Source organism: Plectrocnemia conspersa, unplaced genomic scaffold (genome assembly GCF_051122295.1).
Source record: "Plectrocnemia conspersa isolate PC_06_02 unplaced genomic scaffold, ASM5112229v1 ptg000006l, whole genome shotgun sequence".
NCBI classification, from domain to species: Eukaryota; Metazoa; Arthropoda; class Insecta; order Trichoptera; family Polycentropodidae; genus Plectrocnemia; species Plectrocnemia conspersa.
The window spans coordinates 20,701,208-20,719,700 of NW_028277170.1; the positions used below are offsets into that span (position 1 = coordinate 20,701,208).

General features: G+C 29.0%; 1 protein-coding gene and 1 long non-coding RNA gene across 5 annotated transcripts; one reads left to right on the forward strand and one right to left on the reverse strand.

The window, feature by feature from the left end:
• Positions 1-2,193: 2,193 nt before the first annotated feature.
• LOC148234484 (uncharacterized) lies at positions 2,194-4,194 on the reverse strand. Of its 2 annotated transcripts, none has more exons than XR_015810023.1 (4): positions 3,988-4,194; positions 3,775-3,867; positions 3,497-3,647; positions 2,194-2,649 (listed from the first exon to the last, which is right to left on the reverse strand). It is a non-coding gene; the product is annotated as an uncharacterized LOC148234484 (long non-coding RNA). The 2 variants fall into 2 exon arrangements; XR_015810024.1 differs by lacking the exon at positions 2,194-2,649 and adding an exon at positions 2,667-3,428.
• Positions 4,195-6,053: 1,859 nt separating this feature from the next.
• Bem46 (abhydrolase domain containing 13-like protein Bem46) lies at positions 6,054-18,337 on the forward strand. 3 transcript variants are annotated; one of them, XM_088187459.1, is made up of 7 exons: positions 6,054-6,318; positions 11,021-11,156; positions 12,110-12,310; positions 12,787-13,015; positions 13,660-13,853; positions 13,926-14,086; positions 15,470-18,337. In XM_088187459.1, exons 3-7 carry the CDS (start codon positions 12,157-12,159, stop codon positions 15,731-15,733), a joined length of 1,002 nt encoding a protein of 333 aa, XP_088043585.1. In that variant the 5' UTR covers positions 6,054-6,318; positions 11,021-11,156; positions 12,110-12,156; the 3' UTR covers positions 15,734-18,337. The 3 variants fall into 3 exon arrangements, with proteins under 3 accessions (XP_088043585.1, XP_088043583.1, XP_088043584.1); XM_088187457.1 differs by lacking the exon at positions 11,021-11,156; XM_088187458.1 differs by lacking the exon at positions 11,021-11,156 and having other exon boundaries at positions 6,054-6,129.
• The last annotated feature ends 156 nt before the right edge of the window (positions 18,338-18,493 follow it).

Here is an 18,493-nt window from a genome sequence, read left to right on the forward strand (position 1 = left end):
TCGTCAATAATAACCAAGTTTTCTTCAAGTGTAAAATATAGAAAGGTATTACCAAGTAAGAGGGATCAAGTTTAGTAGGTAAATTTTCATTAATGTTTTTTATCAACAATGAATAATTTCTTTGAATTTAACTTTTTAATTATAAATTGTTTCATAAAAACTTTAGTATTCTTTTTTAATAATTATTTATTATTACATTTTCTCAACTCTGAGTCTTTAACATTTTAACTTGATTTTTAATATTGTTCATTATTTCTAAATAATTCATCTAAACTGCAAAAATGTGGTTTGAAACATGGATAAAAATAAAATATATATGTATTATGTACATGCTTAAATATACAAAAAATATATATGTAATATGTTAAAACTAAGTATTGAGTTTATACAACATTCAAGTCAAATTTTACTTTGTTTTACAATAATATTTGCATTTTTTCTACAGTTGCAAACACAAATGGCGAACTTAAATTAGTATAGTATGCTTCATTATTAAAAATTGAAGCCAAAATGAAATATATAAGTGACAAGATGTTAATGAATAGTTGTAGAAAAAAAACTTAATACATGCTCAGAATGAGAATGGTCTTTGTAAACAAGTTTCGTCAAATTTGCTTTGCATTTATAAATTATAAATGCAAAGCTTCATTTTAAAATATAGTGCACTAGGATTTAAATAGTGACATAGCATTATAGCTTGCAAGTCAGCTCCAAAGCATGTATTTTATCTTTGATGTCTGCCTCATTATCTTTTTTCTTCTGCTGTCGAGAAGTTTCTTTCAGTCCAACGCGTCTCTGATAAATAGCCTCTGATATATTACCAACCTTATAGGCACAGCAGGTATCACACTCATCTTTGTATGGCTGGAAAAGTGCAACGTTTTCTTGTAAAAGTAAATCTTCAAAAAGTTTTCTACAAACAGGAGCAGAGACAGAATTCACTTGCTCTACATACAATCGGTATAACAGTTTCAGATTGAATAACATGTTCTATGTACGGTTTATGACTAGATTTTCTACAATCGTGTGAAGGTAGTTTTGGCAGTGCATTGAAAAATTGAATACCGAGCTTCTTTCCGTAATTTGTTCAGAGCTATTGTTTATTTTTGATTCTACAGAACGTTCCTGGGTTCCCATCTGTCTTCTATCACCCAACCAATACCTGACTATCCATTCCTTAATACCAAGAGTTCCCAAAAACATACTTTAGCATACTCTCACTTTCTTGTCAGAAGTTTTCAGATTTTGTTTTTCTTTATGTCTACTCTCTAATCCTATAGTTTTTTGCACGTCAATTAAAGTCATCACATAAACTTTTTTTTCATTGCCCAAAAGTCATCAAATATTAATTTTCGAATGTCTTCTGTAAACATATTACAAACAAATACTTTACTAACATTCTAATTTCATTTCGGTTTTTAAATATCTTGTACATATTTGTCACTGACCTTCCTGAAACCTAAGTATTCTTTTCCCATCATTCTCTTTTTCTTATTACCTTGCCTTTTGCATGTGCTCGCTTCTGCCTTCCGTTTTATTTTCCTTTGTGAAATTCCCTTTTGATTCATTGTTCTTTCCGGGAAACAGTCAATGTCCTCCAACTGAATAGATGATGACAGAGACTGGTTGTTTTTAAAATGTTTATTTCAAAAATAATTTAGTGTTCTACAAGTTATAAATTAAATGTTTCTGGCTTTTAGCCATTATCATGTTTACAAGCAGCCGAAATTACAGTAGTTCAAATAAAAAATAGAGGCAACAATATTTAAATAAAATTTAAGGAAAAAATAGTAAAACCTTAATACAATGAGAGAAAGAAAACTAGTTAATGACGTTACTTCAGATTACTTTCATTTCACCCACTTCCATGGACTGCAGAAATTATCAAAAACAATTCGAATATATTTGCTTTATTTCTGGATGTCATCATAAATTAGGTTACAAAACAGAAACTAAGTTTCAAATATTTTCCCAGAGGATCTATTCATTCAGAACTGTGTATTATATCCAGTTGGTAAAATATATTCGTGTAAAATCCAAAAAGAAACAGCAAAATAGGCAACTTTTAATTTTTATTAATTTTTATAATATAATTTTTTTAAGTGTAATAATAATAATAATAGTTTTTTTAAGTGTAATAATAATAACGGTTTTTTTCATCATTCTTATAACACATCGCGTAGTAAATCGCAATAAAAGAATGTGGTTATTTTTGACCATTTTTTTTAAAATAATCCTGAGGATGAAGTTGTTAAGGCTCACTGTCCACGTAGGCATCGCTGCATAGACGCTTCAAAAAGTGGCAGCAGCCTTTGCAGCCAGGAGTTTAAAAGCACATCCATGAAGCGTTTTATAAGCGTACATTTTCTCTCAGTTGTGATAATGTTTTTGAATGGCGATCTTATCACCTAGCTACCATTTTTTGAACCAATTTCTTCCGCAACATTTCTGTTGGAATCTTCCTAATAAAGTGCGGTATCATCATTTTATGTCAGTTCTGGATAATTTGGTAAATTCCCTGTCTTCCATGTGAATAACAGGTAGAACAAACTGCATGTCATCATGTAAATAATATTTTTTTTGTTAGTTGCAGAACCACTAGGCTTTGGTTTTATACTTCTAACAAATCCATTTCTCTTTAGTCATTAACTGTAACAAATAAAAAATATTCTTTAACCACAATATATATTTACTTTTCAGGTATTTAGCTACAGGATGTTCGTTTCGAGCATTGGGATTTTATTTTGCTAGAGGAGAATCAAGAATATTATATAGTATAGTATTTAAAAACAATTACGATGTATATTTATACAAATTACGATGTATATTTATACAAATTACAAAAAAAGAATACGCGAAACATCGATTCAAAATATTTTTTTTAAATCCATAGATCCTGTTTATTGTTGTTTGAATTCAGACACGATAATTTAGTTTGAAATTTATACTCCTGATGAACATACAGCAAATTAAAAAACACGAGAGCAATTATCCATGTGAGGAATAGTCCTATAGTGCGATTGTCTGTAAGAGCGATAGTCCCTGAGTGCAATTGTCCTCAGAGCAAGTGTCTGTAAGAGCAATTGTCGTAGGAGCAATTGTCCCGAGAGCAATTGTCACCAAACCGAAAGGTATATATATGCCTATACCAACCGCGGATGAATGGAAAGATATTGCGAAAAAGTATAGTGAATTTTGAAATCTTCTCAATTGTTTGGGGTTGATTGGTGGCAAACATAAGAATTCAGAAATTTCATAACAAAGGTGCAGCCAACTACAATTATAAAGGTTATCATTCTATTATTTTACTGGGATGTTGTGACGCAGATAGATATTTCACAAGCATAGAACGTGGATTCGCTGGACGAAACAGTGATAGGGGCATGTTCCAAGTATCAGCTCTTGAACAATGGTTAAGAAGAGAAGGCCTGACACATACATTAAACAATAATCAATGTTGTTATAGTATTTATGTTTCAATATTCAAAATACTTACTGATGGTCAGACATGGATCGGATTCTTTCATTCATAGTAAATATTAAGCAATCCATAAAATGTTCATACATTTTGCATCATTTAGCATCGTATCTTTATCGGTTAAATTCCATTATAATGTGTACATAAAACAGTTTTATGTACAATCTCCCTAATGACAGATTAAAACGATTAGTTAAACTTGATTGTTTAAACATTTATATCTCTATTTAGACAGGCGTAAAATAACTTAAAACAATGTATATATTTTATAAACAAATGTGAAAACGTAGGCTTACCATAATTATGAATTTTAAAAAAGGGCTGTAGTCATTGGAATTTTTTTCTGACTCTGACTCCGACTTCTTCGCAAAGTACGACTCGGACTCCGCCTGCGAATTTAAAAATGTCGATAAGATAATCTTAATTCATTTTCATGTGAATAACAACAAAGAAGAAAGAATTACAAATAATTTTAATAATATTTCTTATGTAAATATAAGACCACTCACATGCTAAATTTGATGGCCGGTCGGCTGTCATGTATTTGTTTAAGTGCAAAATAACTTTTGTTTACTTCATATTCGTCGGTCGATATTTTACGACTCCGACTCCACCGACTTTGACACCACATCCCTACTAAAAAACAAAAAAACCGGGAGGTGAAGTAAGTCCATGCAAACGTTAACAACAGCACAACAGACAATAGCTTTGGCCATAAGCAAACGCGTGAGAGGCTAAATTTTTTTATACAAAATAATAAATTTTTTCACTCCCTCCTCCCTCTCTAAGTTTTGTATAAATATTTAAAAATATATATTTTTTTAAAGTTGTTCAATGAGAAAAGAATATTAAAATCTAAATTTAAACTGGGGGGGGGGGGGGCAGTGACTTAAAACAGGGTATGCGATTAGGGGTGGGAGGAACAAAAATTATATTTTTAAAATTATTGTATTTTGGCGGCGTTCTGACAGTTCTCAGTGCTGTCACACCACCGCTCAACTTGTGAAGCGGGTGGTTTTTTAAACAATTGGCTAAATATACATTCTTTTCTTTTCACTCACCATGACAACGGTCTAACACCACGGTTCCTCGCCAGCTCTCTAAAAAAGGTCGTTTATTTAAGTAGCCCTCAAAAACTACATACGCTACAGGATTTATTTGATAAACATATAATGTATTTATTTTTTGAAAATTAATTTTATTTGACGCTCTTTACAAAAGTTCTCATTAATCGCATCATATAATATATTGTCTTTCATTAATTTATCTAAAAGTTTTTTTTCGATTAATATTAATGTAAGAGCTGACAATATATTCTCACTTTGATTATTATTATTGAATGTTTTAATTATTTTCATTGTCGAAAATTATCTTTCTACAGAAACACTTGTAGCCGGTATGATAAAAATTAATTTTATATTACATACTTTCGTTAAAATATGTGTTAGTTCATTTTTAATAATCACATTAATATTACAATTTATAGATTTCAAATGGAATTCTGGTGATGAATATATATAAATTAGTGCACTAGTCTGCTTACAATATTCTGTGCATATAATAAACAGCTAATGAAGGGGTTGATGTAAATAATATTATTTTATTTTATTTAATTATATAATGATCTTACATTTTCATAATTTAATACTTTTGTCGTATGTTTGAATAGATGTACTAACGCATCCGTTTTGTTGACGATCTTAAATCGAGTAGGGGTTGTATTATGAGCATTAAAAAAAAAACATGTTAGGACTTATTTTCCGGTTAGCTTTTATTTTTAAATAAATACGGTGATTGTAAATTTTTAAATTAAATAAAAAATATAATTTAAACAAATAATAAATTTAATATGTGGGCTACACATATTGTAGCAGATCTTTATAGCTATGAAAGGTCCTTAGGCCCACGCTCTCCTTCCGTGGTCGCATCAGGCTCAGAAGTTTCGGCCTATGATATAAATAATTCACAATCAAAAATACATTATTCACAATAATTTTTTCTAAGGCTTTAATTAGTTATGTTTGGTCAATTTTATGATAAATTGATTTTTTTTTTATCTTTGTGAAATTTGATGTAAAAATTTTAAAATTGTTATATTCATACCCTTGATATGTATATGTATTTACCATGTGATTAATCAATATCTGAAGGAATAATACATTGTTGTAACTTATAACTGAAGAAATAAGTTACTGGTTTGTAAAAAAAATTCTAATTTTTAAATATTAAAAATTTGTACGGAAGGGGGGGGGTGCTAATATATTTGCAAACAGGTGAACAACATCCTAGGCATGGCTCTGTTCCTAACTAATGAAAATTTAATATACAACACTATTTATTGACAAAATTAATCATTAGATGCTAAGGTTACACTATGACTAAAATTGAAAAAATGGTAATTTATTATGAAAAATAATTGTGAAAAAACGGGCGCTTTGAAAACTAAGATGTAAATTGAAACACAGATTTGTTTTGTTAGCATGTGAGATTTTTGCTTTGTTCATTTATGGTCGCGTTTCAAGTTGTTACGACTACCGCGTGTGACGTTTAGCTGTCAAAGTGTAAGGAGTCCGTCAGTCATAATCGACGCGGAGTGCATTGTTGTCGCTGTTCGTGCTTTATGAATCATTTGCCGAAGAACAATGCCGAGTGTCAGTATTGCAGTTGAACCGATGCAGAAGCCATAACATATTTTCGCGCTGCACATGCGAAATGTTTACACGATTATGTCGTACCATATTTGCTTTGCCGGAATTCGTTTGCGATAATTTCTTATCTGTGCGCATTTGCCGCCCGATTGCAATTGCAAACGCTTAATATAACTCTTTTGGGGATCACTGGTGAATTATTATTTTTATTTTATCGTAACCCATTAATATTTTTATTTTCTTATTAAATAAATATTATACACATGTGATTTAACGAAATTGTTTCGTAATTTGTTAGAGAATTGTCTACAATATGTTGTTTAAGATTAGCGATTTTTAGTACTTAACCACTAGACAGGTTTAAATAAAAAGTAATATAGATATATATGAAATGATTTTCTTTTTATAAAATTATATTTAATTCAATGTTTTTTAATGTTGCCTTTGTTGCCAGTGAAAAAAAATTTACTTTCAATATAAATAAACATATTTTATATAATAGCTAAAATTGTATTTAAATAATCACAAAAGCTTATGTAAATGGTGATAATATATGACAAAGTTGTTTTATCCCTCTTTGCAATAATGGTAAATATAAATAAGTCCTGATTCATTATGAATGTTATTTATAATAGATAAATTAAAATTCGTTGTATGTTTAATATTAATAATGGTTTTCATAATAATATTTTTCAACCTCCTAGATCAGTGTTTCCCAGCCTTCTTTATGCCATGCCCCACCGTAGTCTTTTCAAAAGTCATATGCCCCACCGGCATCTTTTTTAATAAAACAGTAGGTAAATTTTCAAAACGTATATTATAATTGAAATAATTACAAAATACAAATTAAAGATGTAAGTAAAATAAAATAAAATGGTTATGCCTAATCCATTATTAAATTATTAAATTCACTTACGCTTGCTACAAAGAAATTTTATGTCTGGATCTAACTTGGTTAATTTCAGTCTTAAGTCCTCTCTATTTGTAATATTCAATCGATTTTTTTTTAATAAGTTAATCGCTTATGGCGCTAAAACCACATTCCACTAAATAAGATGATGGAAAGGGTAATAATAAATTTCTAGCATGCAAAGTAATATTAGGATATTTTGTGTTAGTTTCTTCTCACATCCATGCCATTATTCCGTTTATATTGAATACATTTGTAATCGAATCATCATTTTGCATTTCCGAAAGTTCTTCATACAAATTTTCATTTGAAATATCTACCAGCATTGGTTGTGTCAACCAAGCTGGAAAATGTATCTCTTTTAAATCAGCAAATCGTTATTTAAAATCAGTTGATAAAGTTTGCAGATGGTCCAAAATAACACGTTTAGCATTATCAGTCACTTCACATTTTTGTAGCCAGTAAAATTTTTCAAAATTGTTGTTAAAAATATTTTTTTTAGATAATTTGATAAAAGTGGTAAATGCAAATATCTTTGCTTTTGCATCGACAAGTGTTTTTTCCGATCCTTGAAGTTGGCTATTTAAAATATTTAATTTTTCAAATATATCAGTTAAATAGCTTACAAATGCTTTACCGTCGACCGTCATCAAAAACTTCATATCAGATCGGTTGCTTAAAAAATCACAAAGGGTATCGAATAATTCCATAAATCTTTTTAAAGAATTTCCTTTTGAGAGCCATCTTACTTCAGTGTGAAGTAACAGTCTTACGTGTTCCGCATTTTGTTCTTCACAAAATAACTTGAAGAGACGCTCAGATTTAGCACTAGTTTTAATCATATTGATACACTTTATAACGGAATTTAGTACCTCATTTAGAACAGGTGAAATGTATTTAGCCACCAAGTTTTCCCTGTGAATAACACAATGCACCACAGTCATATCTGAATTTAGCTTATTAAATATATCTTTGGAGGAAGTGGTGCTTTCTAATGATTTGCAGAATAACATTTCTTCTGCAAATTTTTTTTATCAATATATCTTACGTAAGCTAGCAACACGGCTTCACTGTCTCTCAAAGTTGATTCATCCATTTGTAGTGAAAATTTTATTGTTTTCAGCTTTTCAACAAGTTGGATTTCAACGTTTTCACTCAATTCGTCTATTTTTCTGCAAACCGTAGTGTTGCTGAGGGGCATAGCCTTCACGAGTTTGTCATCTTGTTGTAGAACTGTTTTAAGAAATGCTGATATTGATGGCTTGATTAGATCCTCTTCTATAGTATATTTTTTTCCACATTTAGCGATGAGCAATGAAATTTGGTAACTAGCCTCAAGACTACGATCAATACTTGCAGTTTGTGCACAATGTAGATTTGTTAATGTTGTTCGTTTTCCAAATTTTTCTTTAAGATTTTGAAAGAAAATAATATCTGAATTAATATGAGTACTATGTTTCGCCTTCAAATGTGCTTCAAGACGACCTCGTTTCATTGTTTCATTGGTAAAGGATTTCTCACACATAAGACAAAAAGGTAGACATTCGTCATGCCCAGCAGGTATAAATCCAAATTTTAAGAAATCCTACGCACGTGGGTATATTTAGTCGTGAACGAGCAAATTATATTTATATGTGGAATATTTGATAATTTCCGACGTGTCCCATCTCTGAAGCGTGGTGTCCCATCTCTGAAGCGTGGTGCCCCACCTCTGAGGCGTGGTGCCCCACCGGTGGGGCGTACGCCCCACCGTGGGAAACACTGTCCTAGATAAAATTATTGTTATACAAAGTACAGAAGATTTATTGAATCAATTTTGCCTTTAGATTGGATTTCTATTTAGCATATTTTATACATTCTTGAAAAGCCTTAGATTTTCACTATGATTTACTTTACAGCTCCCAGCAGTATTTTTACTAGGAAAATGTGCTAGCATGTTCTTTGATATCCTATATCCAATTTATTCAATCTTTTGTGGCTATATAACGTGTTAAAAGGAACTGCCACATCTATCTCTATATATAGATATATACATATTGTATATCTCTATGTTAAACCGTGATAATAATTACAAAAATAGATGAAACTGAATTTTTTAATGTATCTATATATGAATCCATGTAAGTTTAGGACTTACTGTATAAACAAAATTAATAATATAAATTTATTCAGCTTTCTATAATATACATATTTAAAAAATGTCATAAAAATAAATGGTTCCTATGAATACGTTTATTTTGCTTTAAAACAAAAATTTTAATGCTAATAATCATCAAAAATGTTTTATGGTGAACTTTTTTTTAAAAACCCGACAAATTTAAGGATATCTTTAGATTTTTTATCAATTAAATAGCAGCGTCTGAACCTTTTACAACAGCCGATCCTTTCGATGACTTTTTCGTACATTTCATACATAACTTGACATATTGGTTTTTAGGTGCTCCAACATTTTTTCAGGTTTGTCGACATATACACGACTCTTAGCGTAACTCCACAAAAAAATCTAACCGTGTTAAATCGTATGATCTTGGCGTCAATAAAACGTGAAATAATGCGATCTAGTAACTTTTCACACAAAACATCCAACGTTGCACCCGATGTGTGGCAAGATGTTGTATCCAGATGTCTTCCATGTCAATATCTTTGATTTAGTGCTAAAAATAATCGGTTATCATACACCTATAGCGCTCACCGTTGACTGTTACAGTCCACCTTCATTGTTTTCAAAAAAAGTAAGACACAATGACGCTGCCACACTTTCACATACAGCAGCAATATTTTCAGCTGAACAGACCTTTCCCTATCTTCACCACTTCCATTATTTTTAAATATTTTTACTACATTGCGAATTGTTTATGTTATTTACCATAACCTTCCCATTAATATCGATACACAGTTCGTACATAATTGTTTTTTTCTGTAGAACAATTGAATAATTTTAACGCATTGAACGGTCGTTAAGCAATCTATTTGGTAAATGTGGTGTTGCAAACTCATATTTGACACTTTGAACACGAGTCATTATTGACAGCTGTTTGATTTAAAGTGTCCTGACATAGGAATTTCGAATTGGATCAACCTGTATAGTGAATTTATCAACCAGTAGACGTTGATAGCAGCTTTATTTCTTTTTACAAATATTTATTTTATTTCACCAAAGGCGAATTGCACTTTGATACGTGCTACATATTTATATTTGTGAGAGTCATGCTAATAATATCTATTGGTTTTTATGACCTAATATTTCTTCACCAATATTTCTCTTATATTTCGTCACCAATATATAAACAGATTATTCAAAAGTATTGTGAAATCACTTTACACCTGGATATAACTTGAAAAACGACTAACCCCAATCAAACTTTGTATTGTCACTTTCACATAAATTTACAACTTCTACTAAATTACTGGAAGAAAGTAAGTTGATACACTATTTACTAATTCTATCCATTGTGAATACAATTTCGAATTTTCTGTTAGCTCACGACAAACGTCTCCGACCGAGGTTTGTAGTTAAAAGGTTCAGAATTAAATTGGCAAGTGTCCTATTTTATATCTAACAATGCTTGAAATCAAATAATCATGATTAGTGCTTCTTCTCGAGAATTATTTCTTAAGAATGTCTCGAAAAAAATGTGAAATCGAGAATTCTCATTTCTCGAGAAATTTTATAAAGTATTTTTTATTATATAAAATTAAGTTTTTACGAATATGTTTAAAAGTCAGCATTAGTAAAGGCGGGTTCATGCCTAATCATGCTCCTAAATAAAATCAAGTTTTTTTTTTTTAAATGCAATAAAATAATTACTTAATGAATCACTTATTATATTACTATGTATCTTGTTATTAATGTTTTCTAATAAATTACACACACATTTGTTATTTAAAAACAAAATAGGTTTTTTTGTTTAAATGTAAATATTTAATTGAACATTAAAAGCAGTTCATTTATAATATTCTTCTTCTGGTGTCATATAATTCCAGATGTTGGTGTTGATAAGTTCCAAGTATCCCTCCCAGTCCTTGGCTGCACGAAACGCTTCTTCGACCCGTCCATCACAACCAAGCCGTATTCTTTTTTCTGATCCATTTTTAACCCTTGATTTTTCCCATTATTGAGGTAAGAAGAAGCTTTTATTTATAAATATGCAATTGAATATCAGAAGCAATTCTGGGTATTTATTATAGATGTTCGATAATTATCACAATATATATTTGTGTTGTTGATGCAAAATGTAGCTAAATCTATAAGAATTCAGTAATGTACTTTCAAAGTATAGAGACATCTGGTGATAAATATATTTAAAAGGTGTAATTGTCATTTAGAACGTGCATACGAACCGCAATTTTCCAATTAACGTAATGTTTACATTAAAAATTACTCTTGAGTATGTTGTTGTATATATTCGCGCGTGTCTCGCATATTAATTGATTAATCGATTCTAAAAATAAATACTAGAGTCTTACTCATTAACATCATTGCTTTAAACTCATGATATTCTTTAAATACCCAGATTTTAAAATAATCAATACATTTAGTGTAACATTAAATGTAATTATCATTAAAACTTTTGCAACTTTTCTTTAAAATAATAAAAACAAATTAGTTACAAACAAAGATAACAAAGCCATTGTTTTTTTAGTTCATAAAAAAATTATATTATATACAGTTAACTAACTTTTATAAACGAAAGTTTTTTATTTTCATATAAAATTTATTAGCATAATGATAATGTAATTAATGATGTCAGATAATTAACCAGATTCACCAGAAATTTTCAATCAATACCTGATTTAAAGTGTTTAATTGACAATAATATTTATTCACAATATAGAATTTATTGTATTGCTATAAAAACTAAACTCATATCACATAAAGCATAACATTTTTCTCGCTTAATTCTCTACCTTCAAATATTTAAACATAAAATGTGTATTTAAGTCTATGATTGGTAACAGTCTGATGTCGTTATTTTGCTTTTTGAATTATATTTAATAGTATATATGTATATTATGATGAGCCACGTACATTCAGCTAATATAGGGTGATAATTTTATTTTTTTTTGTTACAGAAACATAGAACCAACTAGCGCTACGGCTGATCTTGGTTCGCGTTACCATGTCACTGGGAGACTTGAAAATCTTTCATGTTTTACTAGTAATCACAATACGATTATGGCGCTCCTCAATCGTTACAGCGATTATGTGCATCTTTATTTATTTCTTTTACAGCGGTATAGCCGCATTGGCGGCGTTGATTGTTTCGCTTTTAGGTTAGTATATTTTATATTAAATATATTATTTTTGTGTATTTTAAATGTTGAATTTTTGCTAAATGTGGATTTTTTATACCTACATAGAAGGTTGAGAACACAAGGAATTACATGTGCTAATTAAAATTAAAAAAAGTAGAGATCAAAAATATTTAATAATAGAAATTAAAATAATTGATACTAAAAATCTTTTTTTTTTTAATTATTTGAAAAATTAAAAATTTTGTTATTCCAGTAAAAGAATCGACTTAGCTGCTTTGTCACACGTACATTTTAAATTCGTATTTCAGGGTTTCCTTTGACACATCCATAATCCATAGTTTTTCAACATTTTTGCATCTCTACAAACACTGAAATGTACTTGGATTCTCAGCCACTCTTATCAAATTTAGCTTTTAAATTATTTGTGTTAAAATACATTTAAAAAGTACCCATTTTTTATACTTAAGTTACAATGCTCTAAAATTTGATTTCAGTGATACTATATTATGCCGAAGACCATTTGGTTTATCACCCGAGCTTACCATCACACTCTCGCTTGTTTGTACCGCGTCCTAGCGGTTTCAACTTGCCGTACGAGAACATACGCTATACAAGCAAAGATGGCACTTTTTTACACATGTTCTTCATACATCAGTTGGTAAACAGCGACAAAGTGCCTACCATTGTATTTTTTCATGGTAATGCTGGAAATATGGGACATAGGTTAGTATAAAAAAATATTAGTAACTTTTTATTTAATTTTACACAGAAAAATATTTATTGTTGATCGCTTTGTTCTCATGGGACTCCCACAATTTAGCGTTTCTATCTTTTTATTGAACACGCGTGATTAACACGTGTGCACATGAATGAAGGATCGATTTATTCTGCCAGAATTATTTTCATCAATATGATATTTCAAAGATTTCAGTGACACCGGTTGTCAATTGTTGCTCTCCACAAATTGATTAAAATCTTACTATTTTTTTATACCTGATAAAATAATTAAAAATTATGCCACCAAATCTGGCCATTCTAAAGAAATAATAACTTAATTAAAATCACTGCGATTTTACATTACTAATAATGTAATAGTGTCTTCGTAAGTTATTATTTGCCATCAAGCTCATTACTAAATCTTACAATTTTAAATCAGTGTCAGAAGAGTTTAATTTATCGCATGCTTAGCTTTAATCTATATTTTAAGCATTTTACTCAAAATGTTTATTTGATATATCTCGTATGATAGTAAAATTCTTCTTGAGTAACATTGATATATGTTTTTATATACTGTAATTTTTTGCAATAAATTAAATAAAAGACCTTGCTTCAAAATATGTTTATTTAACATTTTAATATCTTTTCAGACTGCAAAATAGTGCAGGATTGTACCATAATCTCACATGTAATGTGCTGATGGTGGAGTACAGGGGCTATGGTCTCTCAGAAGGTGCTCCATCCGAATCCGGGTTGTGCATGGATGCAAAAGCAGCTATTGATTATCTACATACAAGAGCTGACATCGATCTTGATCACATAGTTGTGTTTGGCCGATCACTCGGTAAATCATCAATATTTTATACATTATAACATGCATATTAAAGCTAATTCGAACTCGATTGATTTTTATTAGGCGGCGCTGTGGCCATCGATCTGTTATCACAGAACGAGTATGCTAAAAAAATATGGTGTATGATAGTAGAAAATACATTCACTAGTATTCCGGATATGGCCAAGAATCTGCTCGGCTGGAGGGTACTCAATATTGTGCCATTGCTTTGTTACAAAAACAAGGTTAGTATTTTTTTAAATTACGTATAGTTAGATTTTACCTAATTATACAATACAACAATATTTCTGTCACAAATATAAGGTATTACGATATGTAAAATTTCATGCTTTTTTTAAATATATTTTAGATAATTTTTTACGAAAAGTTTTGATAAAAGAATATACTTTAAAATAACTCGTATATTTTAAAAAATATGTTATAAATGATGTGGGTTAAATTAACACATTACGATTCGTTTACGCGTTTTCGCGTGTTAGTAAAATTTTATAGTCAGTCTTTGTTTTTTTTCCAGGATTACTAATAATTGAACTTAAACTTGTAAAAATATTGTGTGAAAGTAAAGAAAATTTAAGCTTTTATCTAGAGTTGGTAATAATATATATCTATAATTATTTTGATAATAGTTACACTTTGTCAAAACATTTAAAATTTCGCGAAAATAGCGGACCGTAATGTGTTCAAGGCAAAAAATTAAATAGTCAGAATTTAAATTAGCTTTGGGTCAGAATAAAAATATAGTACAAATAAAATTAAAAAAATAGCACACTTGGCTTGTGTCGACATCTATCAATGTTGCGAGGCCAACCAAATAAGTTGGTCCTAAAATACTTTGATAATGACCATGTACTATTATGCTGACCATATGTTAAAATACAGATTATATAATATAAACGCGTAAAATTTAATAATCAGAATTTAAATCAACTTTGGATCAGAATAAAAATCAAATCTTAGTCAGAATATTTTACGACTATTGTCAGAATAGATATTAAATGGTCAGAATAAAAATAATAAACGGTTGGAATAAATATAATAAACGGTCAGAATAAAAATAATAGATGGTCATAAATAAAAATAACACATGGAAACTTGAAGTTAACCTATTTTAATATGTCATTCCTATTGTGGTACTCATATATATGAGTACCACAATTGGAATGCGTCTTTGCCTTTTGAACAATTATTTAAAGAAATTAAGTAGTACTTAAAAAAATATTTTTTTTCATGTATTACAAACATTCATGTCATAGATGCCAACTCAATTAGCTTTAGTTTTTGTGGGTAGATACTACAGTACCCGCCTTTAAACATCAGAAGGCAAAAAAGGTAGATTTTACCCGTTTCATGGATTACCATCAGCAAACGTAATAGGTAGAAACTTCCTTACTCTCCGGTTAAGTGTTAATAAACGTTTTTTAATATAATTATTTCTTCTCTAGAATTTTTAAATTTTTTGATTAGTTGCTATTTTTAAACAGGATCAAACTGGTTAATGAACTTAATCTTAAAAGCATACTCAACTGACTCTTGATAAGATTTGTAACCCTTAACATGTTTTCAAATTATTTCACAGTTGTTTTAACCTAACTTCTTGTTGTTTTCAGTTCATGTCGCTGAAGAAAGTGAAGCAGGTGGCAGTTCCTAGTCTTTTCGTGTGCGGACAAGCTGACGCTTTTGTTCCGCCACTAATGGGCGAAACTTTGCACGCTTATTGCAGTGCATCCTATAAAAGATTAGCAAGAGTGCCTACCGGTAGCCACAATGACACATGGACGTGCCGTGGCTACTATGAAATATTAAAGAGCTTTCTCCAAGAGGCACCGCCACGTAATAAACTACCAATAACCACCGACATACTACAAGTTTAATCAATTAATTTTCATTTCTAATTGAGTAAATGTGGTCTCAAATATTTTCAACAAGTTATTTTAGAATCAAAAAAAAACTTGATGACAATAATTGAGTATTTGTAGTATTAGAAGCAGATCATATTAAACCTTATCATAAATATTGCTTTTTTTACTATACATCAAGACAAAAGTAAGGATTTCGTTTTAAAAGTGGATAAATGATCAGCCCTATTTTTTGTTAATATGTTGTTTTTTGATTTATTTATTTAAAAATATGTGCACAAATGTACGTAACATCCTATTATAGCTCTTAAATTAATGTAGGGACACTACTGATTTAAATTTTGCACAACATACGAAGATTTTATACTTTATGTGCCAAATTATAACGCCCATGTATATAATAAAAACATACAATTATCAAATCCGCATGAATTAAAAATATTAATGTTTGATTTGTAATATAGTTGTACACATTTAAAAAGTATTTACCCTAGATTACTATGACTTTCTGCAAACTTTCCAGCAGTTTGCAGTTGTTTGTTGTAGATTATCATACAACTATAGAGTTCAATTCTTGTTTAACGATAATGTAAAACTAACATAACTTCAGATTAATTTGAATATGATGTTTATGCAAGTAGTTTATACGCAGTCAATGTTTATGCAAGCAACTTATGCGTATCATTATTCAACTAATATATAAATAACCCAGAAATATTGTTCGAGTCTTAGTTAAATAGTATTTTTTAGAATTGTAATAATAATTATCCGTTATATTGAAATTTTAATATTATTATTATACATATCTTATATAAATCGGAAAATATTTGTAATTCAGTCGGTTAATTTATGTAAAATTTTCTATTGATTTTTCAATAAACATAATGGTTATTATTTACATTTAGTATTAAAATAGTGTTTTATGAATTATGTGTTCTATGATATGTAATATGTTTTTGTAAATTTATACGTACTACTTTTATATACTCAATTGAATTTTCAATAAGCACAATACCAGTTTAAGTATTATATATGTGGATATCAGATATTTTTTTCTGTATTATTTTGTTGCATAGTATTTAACTACTGCAAATTTGTCCGAGTATATTTAAAAATTATTATACCAATTAGCTTTTCTAACTAGATTATACATTTTCATTTTCATATTATGTTTATTTGACTTTTCATTTTTACAAAAAATAAGTAATAGCTTCATTAAACCGTTTCTTTATGAGGAGACTAGGGAATTAATTACAATACTAATGGCTTCCTATTCTATTTTACGTATAATATAAGGTCTTGAAGTGAATTTTATGATTACTCTGTATGTTTATTGTTGTACGCTTTATTCTTAAATGATCTATCCGAATTATAGTTTATTAGTTTAGACCAGCAGTTCTCTCTAACATAATCATTTTAATTACAAAACCGCTTGGCATATGTAATGAAAGTCCCTGATATAGATTATTTTTATTTATTGAATGAAAGTGCTTTAATAAAAAAATACACGTACAAGTAACGGCCTCTATGCATAAGCAATAAAATGTGATTTTAGCATAGCAAATATAACTATTTTTATTGTTTCCGTGAACAAATACATGTTAATTTTATATGAAACACAATTTAGACAGAAATGGACACATAGTGAGAGAAGCATTTAGTTGTTATCTCTTTATATTAACTGAATTATAATCGAAAATAATAATATTTATACAAACATTCGACACCGAGCCAAACTGTGAAATAATGAAATATAATTCTATATATACATACAAGTAAATAAATAAATATTTTATTACGTAATTGTTCGATAGCTGTATAACATAACTTTGTATTTAGTCAATTTGTTAAATGAAATTATGAGTTTTTAGTATAAGTATGTAATAGTTACTATAAATTACATAGTAATAGTCAATTTTGTATTACGTAATATGGATGTACATAAACAGAAATGTTTTTTTCTAAATGTTGTTTTTATTTATATGATTTTGAAATAATTGTATTTTTAGCTGCATACACTCAAACTAGGGTATAGTTTTCAATTGTCTTCTCTGGTACAATAATGTTAACATATAAGATTGTTAAAAGCATTTTATCTACTGTGAATAATTGTTAAATTTTAGCAACAAATAAGTCAGTTTGTTTTTAAAGAATAAACGGTCAATAAATTTTAAATGAAATGGCCAGTTTTATTATTAATATATAGCCAGTAACTTTTGAACTGGAAAACAGTTAGTAATTAATGAATTCTAATAATTATGTTTCGTTGGTTAAAACTGAAAAATAATTTAAAAACTGATATTAAAATTACTGATTGTTTAATTTAGTTTCTGACAAGATCAAATATAATTACCAACCCAATGAAAACATGCCTTAAAATTATAGCATTTATGATGTGCTAATAGCTTCGCCATCTTTCTTGTACTTTAATTTATTAATTAAATAAACAACCCTATTATTAAAAAAATGTATTTTTGTAATTGACTGGGTCACAGTGATTCTTTGTGAAAATTTAGATTTACAATAGATTTGTGATTTATATAGTATTATTTATGCACATTTATTAATATTAAAATACATGTATTTTAAGACAATAAAATGGTATTTTTAATGAAAAAACATTTATTTTACAGAACTGCAAATAACTAACTGGAATAAACATATGTACTTATTCTATTATATATGATGGCCCTTTGCATTATTATCTTCAACACTATAAAGAACATATGTGCTGAAAAAATTAAGAATTGTTGGAATTAATATAGTGTGGCAAAC

What these genes read in the sequence shown, in the direction of transcription:
- Bem46 (XM_088187459.1), top strand. Translation starts at nt 12,157, where the DNA reads ATGTCACTGGGAGACTTGAAAATCTTTCATGTTTTACTAGTAATCACA. An exon ending in GTTGATTGTTTCGCTTTTAG is followed by an intron (nt 12,311 to 12,786) that starts GTTAGTATATTT and finishes ATTTGATTTCAG; the next exon opens with TGATACTATATTATGCCGAA. An exon ending in GCTGGAAATATGGGACATAG is followed by an intron (nt 13,016 to 13,659) that starts GTTAGTATAAAA and finishes ATATCTTTTCAG; the next exon opens with ACTGCAAAATAGTGCAGGAT.